This window comes from Macrobrachium rosenbergii, chromosome 56 (genome assembly GCF_040412425.1).
Source record: "Macrobrachium rosenbergii isolate ZJJX-2024 chromosome 56, ASM4041242v1, whole genome shotgun sequence".
NCBI lineage: Eukaryota > Metazoa > Arthropoda > Malacostraca > Decapoda > Palaemonidae > Macrobrachium > Macrobrachium rosenbergii.
The window spans coordinates 17,214,779-17,234,930 of record NC_089796.1 but is presented as its reverse complement, the minus strand read 5'-3'; the positions used below and the strand labels follow the sequence as shown (position 1 = coordinate 17,234,930).

Genomic DNA, 20,152 nt, shown 5'->3' with positions numbered 1-20,152 from the left:
ATGACTAACGCTAGATATTTTGTCTGTTTTATGTTATAGATCTGAGAGCCGGTATTTGTTGAATAAAGCTTGTAGTTTGCTACCAAGTGTTTCAGTCTTATAACAGACTTCCAGCATGCCTCCCCCAAGGTTTAGGGGAGTCTGACAAGGACCTTTGTCTAGGAGCATCAGTGGAACAAGAAGTCGCCTTCTCCACTGCACAACACTTCACTATTACAAGGTTAATATCTGCTGACCTTGACACAAGATTGGCAAAAGCGTGGGAAGGAAGCGAAAGAGCGAGGCGGGAAGGAAGCGAAAGAGCGAGGCGAGAAAGGAAGTGGATAAAAAATATAAGGGCTAGTAGAAGGGGAGAAAATCTGATTGCAGGGAGAACTGACGCCAGCTAGTAGCTTGAAAGCTAAGAGCTTGGTAGATAGTGAGCGCTACTGGGAGCTTGGAGCAGATTTTCAGCTGCCAAATCATCCTAAAAACCCCATCGCAACCAAAAATAAAGCACAATTTCTCTCCTTACTACATTCTGCCCTTACACTTTTCAGTTCTCTGCAAAGGAAAGTGTGATAAGATGTTTAATCAATTCCTATCAAACATTATCTAAGACTTATAGGTACGCATTCATTACTGAAAATATTGGTTTGGTAGCGAATGCAATGTTCACGTTTATTATGCTACTCGGTAAAGGAGAGTTAATCAAATGATTGTAAATTCACTACACCAGCAAAAATATGAACTTGAATCAAATCATAAAAGCAACTAAATGATAAAATACTGAACCTAAAACGCTATAAGTTTGAAGGCTAACAAAATCAGCAATAATAGTTCACTGAAACCTGGTTGTACAACCGAGAATAAAAAAAAAAACTGCTGCTAAGATCCAATGTTTACATCGAGACCGGCAGATACATAATGAGGATGCCTGCTAAGTCACTCCTAGTATTCCCGTTAGTGGGCGGTACTGGCCACCTACACTAAACAACTGAAGCGCTAGTGCGAATTTTGAATTTAAACTGCCGCGATGGTTTGGAACTAATAGCTATGTAATTACTTGGTAAATTACTTATATGAAAGACTTTTAAAACAACTTGTATTTTTCATAACTAACAAACCTGAGGTCTTAGCCACATGGTGGCCCACCTCAAACCACCCTCACAGTTGCCTGACTGGGAAGAAAACTGAAGCATCACAGCGTCCGTTGGGAGGGGACCAGGTTGAGCTCCATCCCGCCTCTTCCCCCCATTGGCTATTTCCACTGCCCCAAAACCTGTGCTGTGTAGCTCCAGCCTGCTTAGGTGCTTGAGAAAACCCCCTTACGTTAAGACCAAGGGTTTGTTCTGTAAAATACTGTATGTGAACAACGTCATTCTGAATCAATGCTACCTGCGTTCCCTTTCTCCTTGATCCTTTAGGCCTTCCCAATGATTAGTATCCTTCCACTTCCATATCTACCTCTTCTTTTGACAAATTACTGCTCTCTTCACTTGCCATCCCTTGCCTAAGCTATTTCACTCCATTTTTTGCCTTTACATGCTCCACCTCCCAGTTACCTCCTCATTTGTAATACAGTACTCGACAATCTTCCTAATGCATTTAGACCATGAACACCAACATTTTATAGTTCCAAATTTTCAGAATCTCATTTTCTTCTTAAACATGCCCAGGCCCTTTCTGAATTTACAAGCAACAAATTTTTGCCCTTTACAAAATGGAGTAATATTACTAGCCAACCAACAATCTTTTTCCATGTTATTCCTTACAAATTCAGTAAATCATCAAGGTAATTCAAATATTCTGCTTCCTGCAAGGTCTGTCTTTCCACAACAACAATCTATACCCTCTAACTCTTGACTACTAATTTTTCTGAAGCTTTTGAAGCCATTTTTAATAAACTCGATCACTACAATCCTGAGTATCTTCTGCTATATCTATTACACACCGTAAGTAGCACAAGTATTGTGTTCCTTCTTACACCTCACCTCCAGCATTCACACTACTCCTTTCAAGAACTGAACTTCCTCTGTTGATTTGTTTCCTTTTTTGTTGCCATAATTTTAGTTTTGTTTAACAACAATGTTCAGTCACGTTATATCCAATTTCATTCATACGAACTGAAACAATCTGAGTACTCCTTCCTTTGAGTCAGCTCTTTACACTAAGTCATTTCCATAAAGTAACTCTTAAGCTACTCCCTCTTCATTCCTTTATGGATGCAGCATTTTTATGATAAAATAACAAAGGACCTAATGCTAATCCTTTCTGGACATCACCTATCTTAAATCTTCCTGCTATACCTATGACTGACTTCACTCTAGATCTTGTATTATGACACACTATCATCATTGATCAGGAGTTTTCTGATCCTGATGATTTAAAAAAAAGTTGTAGTCTACAATTATTCCAGGGACAGAAATCTGAGTAGTCACCTTTCCTCAAGAAGGGCTCAGCATGAGACTGTGCATCCATAAACTACAATACTCAAGGAAGGAGTTCTAACACAATCTCAGCTAAATGCCTTTCTGGTTTTCAATGCAACAGAATCACACAGACCGTACAAACTGGGTGTATTGGCAGACATAAGATTAGAGTGAAGAAAAGGGGAGGATTAAAGTCAATGGAATTACAGTAAACCATGATAAACTACAGATCCAACATAATGCAAAAGAGAGAGAAGGCCGAGGTTATATATCTCACAAAGAACTGTACTTTTTCAAGTTAAAAAAAAAAATCAGGGCACTTTAGTGTTAAACTTTTCAAACTAAAATCAGGATATTAAAGTTCCCCTCAGTAGCAGTATAAATCTTTTCTTAAACTAAAGTAGTGGTACAATCATATCTGGCAGATTCAGAAAAAAATCCATAAATAGCATAGGAGAAGGCTAGTAATGACATTACTCCCATTGAACAATGAAATGTATGTACAGTACATAGATATGGATATACTACTGTATATCCATATCTATGTACACTCTACTCTTTATGGGTATTCAAACACACACATATCTACTGGTTGTATGTGCTTGAATACCTGAGGTTACCACCTCAACCAACATACGGTGCCACAAGCAATGGCTGTAGTGATCAAAGCAACTGACTCCACCTAAAATAAAGAAAAAAAAGGCTCATTTGTTGGATCCCTGGTAATGAGCACAAACACTGTACAATACTTGGCACTGTATAGGGATAACAGTAGTTGTGATACGATAAGTAAATTAAACTTTGGTCTATAAACCCAGGATGGGCTGAAATTTTTATTATTAGATCACAGGATGGGGGGGATCTAGATTATTAGCATTGCATAAACTGACCCATCACATTACCAACAAAATGTGAGGGGTCTCCATACCATGTATATTGTGGCAAGACCATGTATATTGTGGCAAGAGGTAAGTATTTAAAGAAAATAAAATGGAACTTGGTGACCATTTTAGAAAACTTAGCCATCTTAAATTTTGTAATTTACCTGCAGTGGCCCTGCGTCATTATCCAATACAGGAAATATTCATGAAATCACACACTGTATTCTAAACCAAGATAAGGGCAAAAATTTACTATTAAACATGTACAGATCTACTCTTTATAAAGGTAATCAACTGTTCGCTGGGTTAAGCCACATGCTGGAGGGAAGAGTCAAATGAAAACAAAATTTTCTTTTTTATTAGTATAAAAAGTACTGCAACATTAGTTTGCTGGTATAAAAAGTAGGCAGTCCCCGGTTTACGACGGTTCCGGCTTACGACGTTCCGAGGTTACGACGCTTTTCAAATATATTCATCAGAAATTATTCCCGACTTCACGCATGTTCTGGGGTTCTACCTGACGCCGTCGACGATCCGGCGGAAGAAATATGGCCCCAAACGGCAGAATAATCATACTTGAAGGTTTTTTTGATGTAAAACTCAATAAGCAATGCAGTTTACATCGTTTTCAATGCACCCAGAGCATTAAAGTAAGGTTTTCTTATGATTTTTGTGATTTTCGACGATTGTCTGACTTACACGATTTTCGGGTTCTGACAGCGCGCAAGAACGAACTCTATCGTAAACCTGGGACCGCTGTACTATAATTCCAGCTAATGAAGGCATATCTAGAAAATATATAATACCTAGAGCAAAAGAAAAATTTTATTTTTTACAAAACTTTTGTCTACAAAATACAAAATACAATCTAATCTTACATACAGAAGGAAAGTCCTCCAACATGTTAATTACACCATAATCAAATTCACACTCCACTGATTATTGTACTAATTAGAAAACTAATCAACTTTGGATATGTAAGAAGATCAGCTATAAAACAAAAAAATACACAAGTGCTAGACATACTCTAAAACCTGCAGTGCAGTTATAAATACTTTACTATAAACTACAGTAGTCTTATGGGCCTAGAGCCACATTACATTATTATGGCAATTTCCCAATACATACAACATATCACCTACAGTAGTACAGTACATTCACATTACAATGGATTAGATGCAAAGGTGAATATTTCCTGCATACCTTGATGCTCAGGTGACTTTCGTTGTTTGTCTTGATGCCAAAAGGAATTTTATATTGTATCTTGAAGCTCATACCTCTTACACTAGACCCAAAGTGTAAGAGGTGTATATTCAGACTGAAATTTACAAGAATGTGAATGTAATTTAAACAGGACTGTAAGATTAAAAAAAATGTATGAATATAAGCTAACAGTAACCACACAAGAAAGCATCAACATAAAAGCACATTTCTAGCATTTTCACAGACAGCTATGACACCTAAAATTTCAAATCATTAAGACAATATTACAAACTTCAAACAAATTTAGGCTGATAAAGAACATAAAAGTTAATGGGAGAGCCTCAATTTTTACTACTGTATTCTGCAGTTCAAAATACTGAAACAGCTAGAGGAGGCTCATTAAAAACACTGACCCTGACTAGGGATTAAACTGAGAAGAACTGTATTCTTTAGTTCAATCAGACAATGAATCACACGGTTTTAAATTTAAAGGTAGAACTGGAGCAAAAAAAAAATTATTGATTCACGTTTTTAAGTTTAAAGGTAAAATTGGAGCAAAAAAAAAGTTATATCAATAAAAAATACTAGAGTTGGGAGCAATACTGCTGTGACAAAAAAAGGGCAAGCAAAGAACCTTTAGCACAGTTCCAGGCAGTTCACAAGCTTGACGTTGAAAATGATTGTCACTGAGCAATTTACAACTCAAGAGAGGAAAGCTAGCCACTATGGCAACTGTTTAAACTAATTGATTGTAACATTCTAAAATACTGATTTATCTAGAAAAGTCCCCATGACATCGAACAAGACAAAACACCACAGGCATAAAAATCAATATACATTTTTTGGCATGGCGACACAAAGAACACAACGTTGAAACTGAATTTTTAAAAATTTGGCATAGTACTTCATATACAATTTTTATAACATGAACAAAAATCTTGTACAGTACTACTAGACATTAGCATGAGTTAAGTTTAATCAGCATTTTGTATCAATTTTAGGCAAAGTACTGCTCAATAGCCTAGCAACAACAATAATAATAATAATGATGAAAATCACAAAAATCACTTACCAAATTCTGCTGGTAAAGCTGTGTTTTGGTCATTTCAATATTGTACTTCAACGTCCATCCAATCCCATACTATCCGCTGTCTCACAATCATGTTGCTTACTCACGGTATTGGGCCGGAATGACATACTTAAGAAAGGTTTTTTTTCTTGTTTTGGTATCTTTTCTCTACAGTAATTCCATGGCTGTATCTCAAACTTGGCAAATATCATGAAGAACATCCAGCAAGCGAGGTATATCCCTCCAGTTATCCAAAAGACATACTGCCACTGTTCAAGACTCTGTTGGATGTATATAACAGTCATAAATGTGGATATAAATGGATATATTGCAGAAGAAAATCCGTTTACTGTGTCTAAACAATTAAGTCAAATTTCCTGTCTGTAAAAAGAAACATGCAAATGTACAAAAAAGTGAGGTCAAAAACTTTTTTGAAGTATTAATGAAAAGGAACGCTATAATGTATAAAACAGTAACCAATATACTTTTCTTTAAATTAAAAAATATATTCCCTCCTTCAATCAGGAAAGATGGTCTCCCTGAGGGAAACCTCACTTGTTGAAACAACAGAACACCAGGAATGCTAGACCATACTAGTTACTATATAACTGGATATTTTTCATGTCCATGTTTTGTTCTGCTGCAATTTGGCTGTAAGGTCCATCACGCACGCATTGCTGTTTCATTTTTAGACTTGTGAGCATTTTGATACCAGAGCCCACATTCAAGCACACTTCAGTATAACTGGGTGGGCTGTACAGTAGAAAAACAAGCACACTTCAGTATAATTGGGTGGGCTGTAGAAATACAAGTACACTTCAGTATAACTGGGTGGGCTGTAGAAATACAGAACAATATCGCATTTTTATTTTTGTCTATTTATTCATGTTCAGATAGGCTGACATTACTGTTTATTGTTTAATTTAGCTTCACAATGGACAGAGTTAAGAGGTAAAAATCCACAATTTACCAGATAGTTTTCTCATACTCTAATATTATGGCTACATTATATGAAAAAAATACATGACCAAAAATGCATATACCAGCAAAAATTAGCTTATTCATATAAGCCTCAAATGAACAAAAATCTCAAAGTTCAATGTAGACTATTTTCTTGCATTTTAGTAAGTATAGACTGCTCCATGAGCTTAATCCCATGTTGGCATCAGGTCAGCTTAATCTATGAAAGAATCTTGCATCATCACTTGGGAACAAATTCAAGCTGGAAAGATCAACACTGGAAGCCAGCATGTCTTTCAGCTTGTTTGATAAAATGATTAGGCTAAGACACATAATGCACCTGCAGCAGAAGAAATAAAAGGTGTATAAGCCAGTGCTACTGTATTAAGAAAAATATACATAAATACTTAAGATTTATTTTTTAAATACTTACCTCTCCATTATATAGACTTTACTTCTGCGTCAATGGTAGTTCAACAGATTGAAACAAAATATGATGTAGTTTGACAAATTGAAACAAAATAAGAGAACACTCGACTTTCTATGAATATCTATTTCTATCCATCTACTTTCCCATACCCCCAACAGGGGAACGATAGGTACAAACACCCATAGCAGGTCAGTCTACTTCTGTCCACTTTGAATGTGAGGAGGTAGGAAGGGCAACTGATAAAATGGAGAGGTAAGTATTTAGAACCTTACCATTACTGTATATAGCTGATTCATGCATTTAACATGGAGGTGGGCAGTGAAAATCAGCAGGCCCTTTAGAGGTTACTTAATACAATACTATACAAAATATGTACAAATAAGTGTTTTGTTACCTAGTGAAACCAATCCACCGGCGACATTGCCACCTTGAGAGGATTGTCCTTTTCAGTGCGAATCCCCATCCATAAGATACCCGAGGTCTCTTTGGAGGATGCCCCCTTCAGCAGAAGGGAGGGTAGGGTTACTGTGCCAAAACCCAGCAAAGCCAACACTGGAGATGCAACTAGTACCTACAGACATGAAGGTACACTTCCTATACTCAACTTCAAGTACCTCCAAGCTTTCCAACAAAACACAAATGGAGCTAAAAACTGCTGACCAAAAAGCTACCGATCGATTCAGGACATATCCCCTGTACAAAAGAAAAAGCTAAGGCTCTGCAAAAATCATACTGAACTTCAAAACCGGATTACAACGCCATTGGGCGGCCTCAATAACTTTCTCTACGGAAAAGTTTTCCAAAAATTCAAAGATGTAGCCACTGCTCGCATGTCATGTGGCTTTACCTTCAAGGTAGATAATACATCAGGATCCAAGTTTGCACGAGATTCCTTCACAAAGGAGCTAATGAAAAATGACTGCATTTTTACTCATTGGAAGGTCTGGCTTCCAGACACTACAAGAGAGATTCTTTACATTAGCGCTGATGTCTTTTGTGCGATTCAAAAAACCCTCAAAGCCCTCACAGGACACAAAAGGGAATCTATCTTATTGGGTACCAAAGATTCCAAACTAGGTAGGGACACTGTTCTAGGCAAAGCTTAGCCATAAAATCATTCTTCGCCCAAAACAAAGGCAGAAAGGAAAGAGCTGCCTTGTCCTTAGCAAAATCTACCTAAAAGACAATGCTTGTATTTCACTCACCCTCTTAGCTGTAGCCAAGGCCACCAAGAAGAGAGATTTCATTGAAAGTTCTTTCAATGAGGCCTGTTCCAAAGGTTCAAAAGGTGGTAACAAGAGTAATCTTAAAAATACATCTAGGTTCCAAGATAAAGAGGGCACCAGACACCTGGAAACCTCCCGCAGAAACCCTCTAATGACATCTATATCTTTGTACTAAGACAGATGCAGGTCTACATGTCTAAGAACAGAAGCCAACATGGCCCTATAGCCATTAATGGCTGCTACTGAGAACTTTTCTCATACCTGAGAAATAACAGAAACTTAATGATGTTGTTTATAGAGGTAAGGGTGCTGGAAAACCCCATACCTCGACACCAGGACCTATACACACACCACTGGTATGGGTAGATCTGTTTTGTGGAACCACTCCTGGCACTGATAACGAAATGGAATGGAATATGAAATTTAGGCCTGAAGCCATGCACTGGAATCTGAGGGATTATTCAGCGCTATATTGAATTTGGTTTGAGATCAATAAGTATGGCAATGAATGTGACATTTTTATAATAAAAGTTTTATATATACTTACCAAATAATTACAAAGCTATTAGTTTCTATTAACCAGCAACTAGAATTTTGAAATTCGCGGTAACGCTACTTTTGTTTTGGCTAGACGAGTGACCCTGCCCACTTTTAGGGTAAGAAAGAACCAGCTTAGCAAACGATCTCAACATGTTTATGCCTTTCCAACATGCGCAGGGGGAGGAGGGAGGCTTTGACTCGTAATTACTTGGGGAGTATATAAAACTTTATTTTATTATTTTATTTTATTATAGCGAATCCCACATTATAGGACGTGGGATACATGGATTATCTATCCTAATACATTACAATTAGTAATGTATAAGAAATAGAAGAATTGCTAGCATTAGTTAAAATGCTTGCTGGTTTTTACCTGTTGAGAGAGCTACTACAGGAAAGTACTGCCTCTGGATGACGCTCATCTCAATGCATAGTGGTGTGGCAGTGTAGCCAGGCAGGAGTCACCTGCTACATTAGCAGGATTCCTTTGTTGCAAAGGCATGTCTGGTTGCACACAAAGAATAAAATTGCCCCTGCCCTGGGCACAGTACCAAAAAGCAAACCAGAGAATAAAAAACACAATTGCCTATAGCCAAACGTTACAGCATACCATTACCCAACCATTTATGGATAAAAAAAAATGGTGAGCACTCCAAATACCAAGTACCACCAGGCTCCCCTACAACTTGACACCATGAATCAACGCGAAAAAAATAAGAAGGATGACGGAAGACTTCCTACACTCCTTCTCCCAACACCATACCAGCAATCGAGATAGGACCCAAGGTACTGCAATTTTCATGGACAGTTTCAATGTCACACAAATAATGTGCTGCAAACACCAATTTGCATTTTTGAAACATTGTTTAATAGAGGAAATAGACAAATTATGCCTAAGAGCCGGGGATGTGGCAACTGCCCTCACTTCATGCGCTTTAACTTTCACTATGGACACGTATCCCCTCGTCAATTTGCGAGTGCTTACTCCAGTTAGATCATGTCATGCAAAGGCATTTTTGAAGAGGAGAAGAGAAGGATCCTTTACTGAGCACCAAAGGTTGCTCGTGTTTGGATCTTTTTCTGTTCTCCAGTGTAGTATTTCAATGCCCACTGCCAGAGCAAAGGGTTCTCTCTAAATCCTCCAGACCTGGATATCTGTTAAACTTTTAATAATGAATAAGGCTGAGGATTGTAGAACTCATTCTTGTAAAGATCCTAAGGTAAAATGAGCAAGTTTCATTGCAGCAGGAGAGTCAATCTTTTATCAAAAGCTTGAAGCTCACTTACTCTCTTGCTTGAGGGTGCTAACGCTACTAGAGACTAAGTCTTCCTAGTAAGGTCCTTAAGAGATAGATTGCATAGGTTCAAATCATGGTTGCAACAGCCACTTCTGTACCATGTCTAAATTCCAGGCTACTAGCTTATCTTCTTTCTGTTTGGTCGTGTCAAACAACTTGAGATCAGAAAGATTCTTATTAGTGGAGAGAACTAAACCCCTATGCCTAAATACAGCGCTCAACAATGCTCTGAAGCCTTTAATGGTTGAGGTAGAAAGGCTCCAGGTAGCCTTCAAATATAATAGGAAATCACCTATTACTGCTACAGGTGTCTTAGAAGACGAGATGTTGTTTCTCCTGCACCAGTCACGGAAGACTGTCCACTTGGCTTGGTAAACTTTGCTCGAGGAATATTGTCTACAAAGAGTAATTGCGTCTGCAACTGCCTTTGAAAATCCTTTCACTCAAACCAATCTGTAGACAGTCTGAATGTAGTTAGAGCCAGGGTGGACAGTCCTTGATGCAACCTTCTAAAATGTGGCTGTCTGAGTAGACTGGGTTTTTGAGGCAATACCCTTGGAAAATCCATGAGAAGTTCCAGCAAGTCCGGGAACCATTCCCGGGCTTGCCAGAATGGGGCTACTAATGCCATCTTAGCATTCTGATGATTCTGGCCGGAACTTGTTTAATACTTCTCTCACCATCTTGAATGTGGGGGAAGGCATAAAGGTGCATGTTCAACCAATCTAAAAGCATCATGTCCGTCGCCCAAGCTTGGCCAACAATACAGGGGGAGAAATGGTTCTTTGGGGTCGCAAACAGATCTAGAACCAGCATTCCCCACAGTTTCCACAACTCTATGCAAACGAGAGGGTTGAGTGTCCACTCTGTGGGGAGAACTTGTTTTCGACGGCTGAGTTCGTCTGTTAATACGATGAATTTTCCCCTGAATAAATCTGGCAAGGATCTGGGTTTGATTCTGATCTGCCCAAATGAGTAGGGCTCTTGCTGCTTGGCAAAGGGAAAAAAAATTAGTCCCCCCTTGTTTTCTGATATAAGACAGAGCCATGGTGTTGTCTGAGTGGATGGACACTGTCTTCCCCGACACCTTCGCTGCAAACGCTTACAATCCCCAGTGAACTGCCGTCAATTCTTTCACATTGATGTGCCACTCCATCTGTTCCGAAGTCCACAGGCCTGAAGCTTCTGTGCCTCCCTGAAGGGCTTCCCCAACCTAGGTCTGATGCATCTGAATAAAACACTAGGTTGGGGTTCAGAGGGAGGAGCAACTTCCCTTGAGAGAGCTTGTTTCCTGAATTCCACCAAGCTAGATCCGCTTTTATTTCCCTCGTTATCAGGAAAACGAAAGAATCCAGGTGTGCCTTTGTTCCAGTTGATTTTCAGAAAAAACTAAGTTTCTCATGTGTAGCCTTCCTAGGGACACAAACTGCTCCATGGACGAGAAAGTCCCCAACAGGCTCATCCAGCTGTTTGCAGAACAGGACTGAAGGGCGAAATTTGCTTATCTTCTGAAGGCTCATCTTTTGGGGGGAGGGAAAAACCCAAAAACTCCAAGAGTTTATCCTCATCCCCAAATAAGCTATCTCCTGAGAAGGAGTCAGTTGAGAGTTGAGCTTTTGGGAAATTTATCAAGAGGCCCAAATCTTGGGCAAGAAAAAGGGTCTTGTGAAGGTCCTTTGCACATTTTTCCTTCGACTTGGAGTGAATGAGCCAATCGTCAAGATACAACGAAATGTTGACCCCCATCAGATGTAACCATTTCGCCAATGGGGCTAGAACACGCGTGAATATTGTGGGGTCGTCGACAGACCGAAGCAAAGGGCTCTGAACTGGTACACTTTGTGCTGGAACACAGACATTAAAAACTTCAAGTCCCCTGGGACGTGGAAGTAGGCGTCTTTCATGTCTATTGAGATCATCCAGTCTTCCCATACGAATGGATGCAAAGACGGACTGGGACGTCTCCATCTTGAATTTCGTTTTCTGCACGTACAAGTTCAAGGCACTTACATCCAGAACTGGCCTCCAGCTCCCCAAGGCTTTGGGGACTACAAACAGCAGAATTGTAGAAACCCGGAGAGGAGGTGTCCTCGACTAGTTCAACTGCTGCTTTTTTGAGGAGAGCTGTCACGTCTTGGGAGAGTGCTGAAAACTTCTCGAAGTTTGACAAGTAGGTCGTCAATAACACAGGCTTGTTGTTTAAGGGAGGTTTCTCCAGAAATGAGATTGAATAGCCTTCTCTTAGAACTTGAACAATCCAACTCTCCACTCATCTTGCTTCCCAATGCTCCCAAAAGTGGAAGACTCTTGCCCACACAGGTATGCGGAGGACTAGATCCTCACTTACCTGTGGGTGGTTTGTTGGAGGACTTCTTGATTGCTCCGAGGGTGACACAGGCATTTCCATGAGGTCTGGGGAAGCCTCTTTGTCTGCCTCTACCCTGCAGGACCTCCTCGCTGATTGTGCGAGGAGGTCCTGCGTAGACTACTTCTGCAGATCCGAAGCAATCTGCAGCACAGTCGCTTGAGGAAAAAGCCGCTTCTTATCAAGAGGAAGGAGTAACTCCCTGGTGTAGGAACACCAAAGCTCCCTTTTCTTCAGGATTCCCACCGCAAATAGCAAAGAAAATTCAAACAAGCCGTCTCTAATACCCTTATCTAGGAAAGAGATGACTACCAAAAAATCCGAAGAAAAGTCTTCCAGGATATGAGGGCAATCCTTCAATTTACGAGCATGAGCTCCTACTACCCCGTCAAGAAAGCTAAGAACTTCCAAGACTTTGAATAAGTGCTTGATAAGGTGCTCCAATTCTGAGGACAAGAACAAAATCTTGGCTGAATTGAACGGCAACCGTCTGGAGGAGTCAATTAACCCGGAGAAGTCTCCCTGGGAGGAGGCAGATGCTCCCATGGATGGAGCCTCTCCGGTCGCACACGATAGGTATCTTCTCTGCAACAATCTAGACGGAGGACAACTAAAAGAGGCTATTCCCTGCTCCCTCTTGCTCGAAGGACAGTTTTCCACCTCACAGAGAGCTTTCATAGCTGAAGAGGACAGCACCATTTTAGGAAGTCTTGAGGAAGTCGTCTGATTATCCATCAGGTACACTGAAGCCAGAAAAGCCGGAGCTGTAGGAGAGAATTAGTCTGGGAAAGTCACCAGCAGAAATCTAAGTAATGAGGCATATGCCGAAGGAGGGGTAACAGGGTCCACTTCTTCCTCCTCCTCCGAAGAAATTGGCAACAGATCCACAATAGGCTGGGGAGCCGAAGGGGCTTTCTGAATTAAACCCAGGATATTATCCAATTTACGCTGGATCAACTGAACAGAAGGATCTAAAACAGAGGGAATCTGTTGTGCTGCAGAAGACAAAGGTAGAGACGTAACTGGGAGTGAGACTGCAATTGCTGGAGCAGGAGAAGGTAGAACAGAAGTAGACACAGGCACTGCCGAGGAAAAGGACGAAATCAAGCGCTCAGAAGCGGAATTAGACTTGGGCGCCAACAAAGCATCTTGCTGCAAGAGGGGAAGGGGTGCCAATGGGTGCTCGGGAGCCGACAGGCGCTCGGGAGTCAATGAGTGCTCGGGAGCTGACAGGCGCATGTGTGCCAGCGGCTGCTCCGAAGCCAAAGTGTGCTCAGCTAAGAGGCGCTCAGGAGACGATGGTTGCACAAAAGATGAAGGGTGCTCGGAGAGAGCCACACCAGGAGGAGGACCACGTTCAACTGGAGAAGGAAGAAGTTCTGGCGCCATTGGGTGCATTGGCACCAAAGTCAACTTCTCTGCCAGCGAAGATTCAGGTAAAGCAGATTGTACAGGCACTACAAGAGGAGGAGTTGGGCGTATGGGCGTTGGAGAGCGTTCCGACATCACTATCTGTCTAGGCAAGTCCTCTGAAGCAAAAGATGGGCACTTTGAAGAAGACAAAGTTCTTGATGCAGAAGAGCCGCTCGGCTGGCAGCTGCAGAAGGCTGAACTTGTCCCACTAACTCTGGATGATCCTAGGAGAAACGTTCCGGACTGTCCCAGAAACTACAGGAAGGAAGGTGTTCCGGAGAAGTTTCTTTAACCTTCTCAATAGGAACTGCAGTAGGTTGAGAAGCACCTGGGGCACGCCTCTTCAAGGGACTAGATTCTCGTACTGCAGCCTTTACTGCAATACCTAACACTCTGAGAGCCCAAATCAGACATGTCAACAAGTCGAGTCAAAGAAAATCTAAATAATCGTCAAAATTGGTAATACCGATCTACAGTGAAAACCTGACACTATCTAATTATGCCAAAAAGACTACCCTACAGCAAATAATTCACCAATGATTCCAAGATCAAAAGAGAAAAAATTAAAAAAACCGCTGCTACCAATCACTGTAACTACAGCCATCAGCCGCAGAAACATATTGAGATCATTTGCTGTTGGTTCCTCTCTTACCCCGAAAGTGGGCGGGGTCACTTGCCTAGCCAAAACAAAAGTAGCGCTACTGAAAATTTCAAAATTCTAGCTGCCAGTTAATATTAATGTAGTTACTGTACTTGGTAAGTAGCTTATATAAAATTATAAATTAAATACCCCGTAAATAAAATTTTAAATTATATTAAAACTATGGTAACAACTGATATTTGGCAAAAACATATTCCCATAAAAAATTATTACAGTACTTTGCATTTGGCATATGCATTTAACCTTTACAGTGTAAAATAAGTAAAAATTAAAAATATACATAAACATGCTTATACAGTCTTCTTCTTCTTTCTTTAACGTGGTTTTTTCCCATTTTTTGTATGGGGGTGTTAATGATGCCTTCTTTTGAAGGACTTTTGATTTGGCTGGAGTGCAGACCGTAGTCTCGATCGCCGCCCCTGCCTGACATCGCTAGACCCCGGTAGCGATAAAAATACATGTATCATACCACCAACGCCCTTTCTTCCCAGCAGCGGTAGTTGTTGCGCTGGTAGGGCGAGTTCGGACGGTGAGATGTTTGTTATGTTTTAGAAGGTGTTGTAGTGGCTTTGTTTGTGAGTGTATTTAGTCTGTAACACCCATTTGCTTTTTAAGCAAACCTATCCGTTGATTACATATATAATCCCGGGATGTCTACACGGATAGCAAAGTGTCCGCCTCTCTGATCAGTCGGCTGCGGATTTGAACCCGCGCCACAGACCTCTATGAAGTCCGAAGCTGCTGCTGTAACCGACTGAGCCATCAAGGCTCTAAAACATGCTTATACAGTAAACCCACGTATTTGCATTCTCACGATTCGTGGACTCACATACTCATGGATTTCTCTGTGGAACATATCTACCCATTATTCGCAGAAAATTCGCCCATTCGCGGTATTTTTCACTAAGAAATATTCACTAATTACTGTATTTTCATATTTTCATGACTCAATGCACTTTTTGTGATAAAACTATTAAAATACTCAGGTATAAGCACTTTTAGAGGGTTTTTCTTGTATTTAAACTATCAAAATAGGCAGTTCTAAGTGTTTTTAGAGGGGTTTTAAGTATTCGCAGGGGGTGCGGTACGCAACCCCCGTGAATACTGTATACGCAACTGCAAAAGTGCATACAGTACTACACTTGGCAATGTACCAAGAGGTCAATATTAAATTTCATTATAGAGGTTAATGTCTTTAAGAAATGCAACAATGTTATTAATAATTACATCAGGAACAAGCAGTTCTGCTACATCCCTGCCCATTAACCCATGTCTTTGCTGTGCTACAGCATACCTAAGGCAATGTAATAACTTGTGTTCCACAGTATGAGAAAGTCACACTGCATACAGACTAGTGCAGTTCCCCCCTCTAAAAGGTATTTGTGGGTTAACTGAGTATGTATGGCCAATTCTCAGACAACATAATATAATTTCTACCCTACGGTTTTGTTAGAATCCAGATGGTAAATGTTCAATACTTTGTCTGATCTTCCTGTACTTTTTACTGTTGGCCAGAAGGGAAGAAGACCAACGAGCTTGCCATTTATTTCTGATATATGAGCAAATAGTCCATTTCCTGTCGGTAGCGGGAATATGGTGGAATAGAATGTCATCTTTAGTAATGACATTTCTTGCTTCATGATCAGCAAGTTCGTTACCTACAATGCCTACATGGGCAGGGACCAAGCATTTGAATTTGGAAGCAAGCCTATACAACCGTTCTTGAATATTCTGAATAACTGAATGCTTAGGGTTATACTGCTTAATGGCCATGAGTGCACTATAGGAATTTGAGTACAGGCAGTCCTCGGTTATCGGCGGGAGTTCCGTTCTGGGGGGTGTGATGATAACCGAAAATCGGCGATTTCCGGCGCTTTTTCTGTGATTTTCGGGCTTAACAGCGCTGAAGAGTGCCGATTTTCAGTTATCAGCGCCTCTGTTAGGTATGTATTGGCGCCAATACCCAATTATCGGCTCCGATAAGCGGAAATCAGCGATTTTTGTCACTAGACAAGCCCCATAAAACCGGATCGTCATTAACTGAGCCCGCCGTTAACCGGGGACTGCCTGTGCTGTATTGCGTATAGTGAAAGTATTACCCTGTAGAGTAGAAACAATGTCGTGAGATTTGGCTAATGCAGTTAATTCAGCTGTAAAAATACAGGCATTATTAGATTCTCTGCCCACATATAAGCTATTACCATGAACAATAGCAGAGCCAACGCCACTTGATGTCTTTGATCCATCAGTGAACAGTTTAACAGAACCTGAACGTATTTGGTCATGATCCAGAAAATGAGCCTTCACTTCCTGGCTATTAACTGATTTTTTAACAGCAGCTTTTTTACAGACAGATGGTTCTGGGGTCAACCACGGAGGAAACTTAGGGTAATGTATTGCCTAAAATTTGTAGTTTTTAATAGACACATTGTCAACTGCAGCATTAATTCTTACAAGAAAAGGCTTGGATACTTTAGTATTTGCAAACTGATGTGGGTTGTTTTGGTTAAGAATGGATGCTGCAGGGTTTCTAGGGGCTACCTACCAATTTGACTATACCACAGTCCTGTGCTCTTCTCAACGTGTAAATCAAGAGGGAGCTCTTCAGCCTCAGTTTATAAGCTTTCAACTGGTGATGTCTTAGGACTTAGATGCACCATAGCATATTCTTAGACCACCATGATGAGATACATCCAACTCCTTAAGTTTGCTTACATTTGCTGAAGAGTAGACTTGGCAACCATATTCAAGCTTAGATTTACATAATGAGTCACATAACATAAAAGTGACCTCTTATCAGCAACCCAGTTAAGACCTGAGACTACTTTTAAAATATTAAGGGATTTCTTTACCTTAATTTCCACGGAGTCAACATGACTAGCCCATGTTAGCTTCTTATCAAAAATCATCCTCAAAAACTTCATCTCCTCCTCATGGTGTCTTTCACCTTACTATCTGGAATAGTTTCCTTTCGAGTACTTCTAGTAAAACAAGCAAAGGCGGAAAAGTCGAATTCAAAGCACACTCTCTAACAAAGAAGTCCTCGCCTCCTTACTAACTCCTCTAGAGGAGAGGCAAGGATTGTGCTTTCAAGGGTTAGATACTCTGCATTCTGTACCTCACGATGCATAATGCTGACACCAGAGACATGGAGTTAGAAGCAACAAAGTTCATCATACTGGCTATATCACCTGAACCCTGAACAGCCACACGAATCAAAGCCAGCTGTGCCGCTACTGCTGACGTCGACGACACGACATTGACCATGGAGGAGACATCCTCCTCTCTAAAAAGACTGTTGCAGAGCGCAAAAGGCGCCCTCAACAGAACCCTCTTAAGTATGTCCGGATAGTGAGGTAGAAAATGATTTACAAAGCAGTCCCTCCTTCTCTTGCCAAAGAACGTTGTACAGCTAGCCGAAATGTTAGCCTGATATGCCAACCCCATCGAAACTGAAGTGATGAGGATGTCAAACAGAACAAGATCGGAGGGAGTATATCCATCTTGTTTGAGAAAACCCCATCAACCCAGACAACAAGGCTTCAGACTGGCTGCGAAAAGTGTCCTCCAAAATACAAACCTCACAAGATGTAACTTTTCTAAAATGATTAAACCAAGGAACCCAAGAGAGAGAAGAGCCGCATGGATTTGTTGGAGAGAACTCTGACCCTGCAGAAGAGTTACCCGCTACCCTACAGAACCCCTTCCGGTTACGGCGTTAGTTGAATCCTGTCTACTCGACCCGATAAGAGAAGCTTAACCTAGAGTCCGCCTCTCCCTCAAAGCCTGCTCAATCTTGGCCAAACCAGACCAGTTACTTGATGTTTGGGAGACTACTGGTTTAGTTGCATACAATGATCAATAATTGCTTGGTTTGGTTGTGTAGGTTCCTCAGGAGCCTGGACTGCAGATAGAGAGAATGGATAAAGCCCACCATCCGCTTATACTCATTTTCATTCGCTGGAGAAAAACCTATATCTGGTACCAGCTCCTCTTCGCACCCGATAACCCAGAACTCGCTACATCTGGATGTGCGAGACCAACACCTGACATACCTGACCCCATCATACCTGAGCCAACCGTAACACGGTTGTGCAAACCCTGTGCCAACTAAAGCCAAGGACAAAATTCTTAAGTCGGTCGCACTTGACTGCACAAACCCAGCACCACCCAGCAACGATGACGTAACACCTGGGCCAAACACACCTGGGCAACAAACACCCACCCCTGCCAGCGGAGAGACCGCAACACCTGATCCACCCAAACACCAGATGAACCAACGCCGCACCAGGACAGGTATCCAGAGCTGAAGTTGCACTGATTAAGGAAGAGGGATGAAGAACTCCCTGATGACCTGAAACCAAAGCCGAACCCACCTTGAACACCTTAGAAGGAAGAACAGAAATAGCCACAGGAAAAGTTGAGAAAGAAGCAGAAGAAAGAGAGAAAAAGAAAGAAGCCACACTCGGAGTAACCATCAGAGCACCTACTGCCGATGTTGGACAGGTGGAGAACACACTAACTGGTCTGGTACTCAAAGGTGTTTCTCAGGACAAGCTACGAGCTGCGGAACCAATGGGGACCGAAGAAGGAAAATTACCGCTACTCTAGTGAAAGGAGAGGCTGAGGACAATCGGTACTGATACACTCAACGATGGCGCAGACAAAACGCCAACCGCAGTGGACAAATAACATTTTAAACCCAGTAAAGGATGAAAATACAGAGTTGTGGAAGACTCCGTAACTGCCTGTGAAGTATCTAGATCAGAAGCCTGAAAAAACTACAGGACCCGGGTAAGGTGCTAAAGAAGACAGCCCCACCAAAGGTGCACCTTACCTCAACCCCGAAGAGAGGGAGAGGGAGACGCCGAAACTCCAACATTACAGGATTGAACCAATGAAAAATTCTTTGCTTTGCTGAGTTAACGGCAAAGAAAAACAGGATGAGTGAGAGAAGACTCGAAGAGCCTCAAGAGTGACCCGATAAAGAAGATTGTGTAAAGACATTGAAAATTACATGTCTTTTAGTTTAACTCAGACCACTGAGCTGATTAACAGCTCTCCCCTGGGGCTGGCCCAAAGGATTAGATTTATTTTACATGGCTAAGAACCAATTGGTTATCTAGCAACGGGACCTACAGTTTATTGTGAATCGAACCACATCATAGCGAAAATGAATTTCTATCACCAGAAATAAATTTCTCTTATTCTTCACTGGTCGGTCGGAGATTCGAACTCGTGGCCAGCAGAGTGCTAGTTGAGAACGGAGCCCGCTCTCCCAACGAGGAACATAAAGACATTGGAAGGAGGCATAGAAGAAATCGGGGAAATAGGAAAACTCAGAAGAAGCAGAAGAGGCCATAGTTTTCAGCAACAGAAACTAGCCCAACTCTGTTCCCCCTTGATAATCTTGACAGACATCATTAGCAAACTGAGGAAAATTCTTCAAGACGTGATTGTGAATATTGGAAAACCCAAAACTGAAAAACTGCCTAACTAGTAATTTATAACCCTGTGACAAACCCCACAATTTTGCATTATATTGAGCCAAACTGAAAACCTGATCAACATAATTACCACCACCGAAAGACGAACCAAACTCATCCACTGAAGGAAAAGGAACCTTCGAAGAAGAAGGAGCATTCTTCAACACTTCAGAACCCGACAAACCCGAAACCACATCCGAACGACCAAC

The 20,152-nt window shown here is 41.1% G+C and overlaps 1 protein-coding gene across 5 annotated transcripts in view; it reads right to left on the bottom strand.

Moving 5' to 3' along the window:
• Positions 1–20,152, bottom strand: part of LOC136836425 (sialin-like) — a 417,985-nt gene that overhangs the window by 31,321 nt on the left and 366,512 nt on the right. For 4 of the 5 annotated variants that reach the window (XR_010852392.1, XM_067100648.1, XM_067100647.1 and 1 more), the window contains 2 exons: positions 5,568–5,845; positions 3,636–4,610 (listed from right to left, as the gene is read on the bottom strand). Coding sequence is in view for 3 of the 5 variants with exons in the window: in XM_067100648.1 (XP_066956749.1) it covers positions 5,615–5,845 (231 nt within the window). In the remaining 2 variants the exon portion in view is untranslated. Of the gene's footprint in view, positions 1–3,635; positions 4,611–5,567; positions 5,846–20,152 lie in introns of those variants that run through there. The other variant, XR_010852391.1, reaches the window with a different exon arrangement.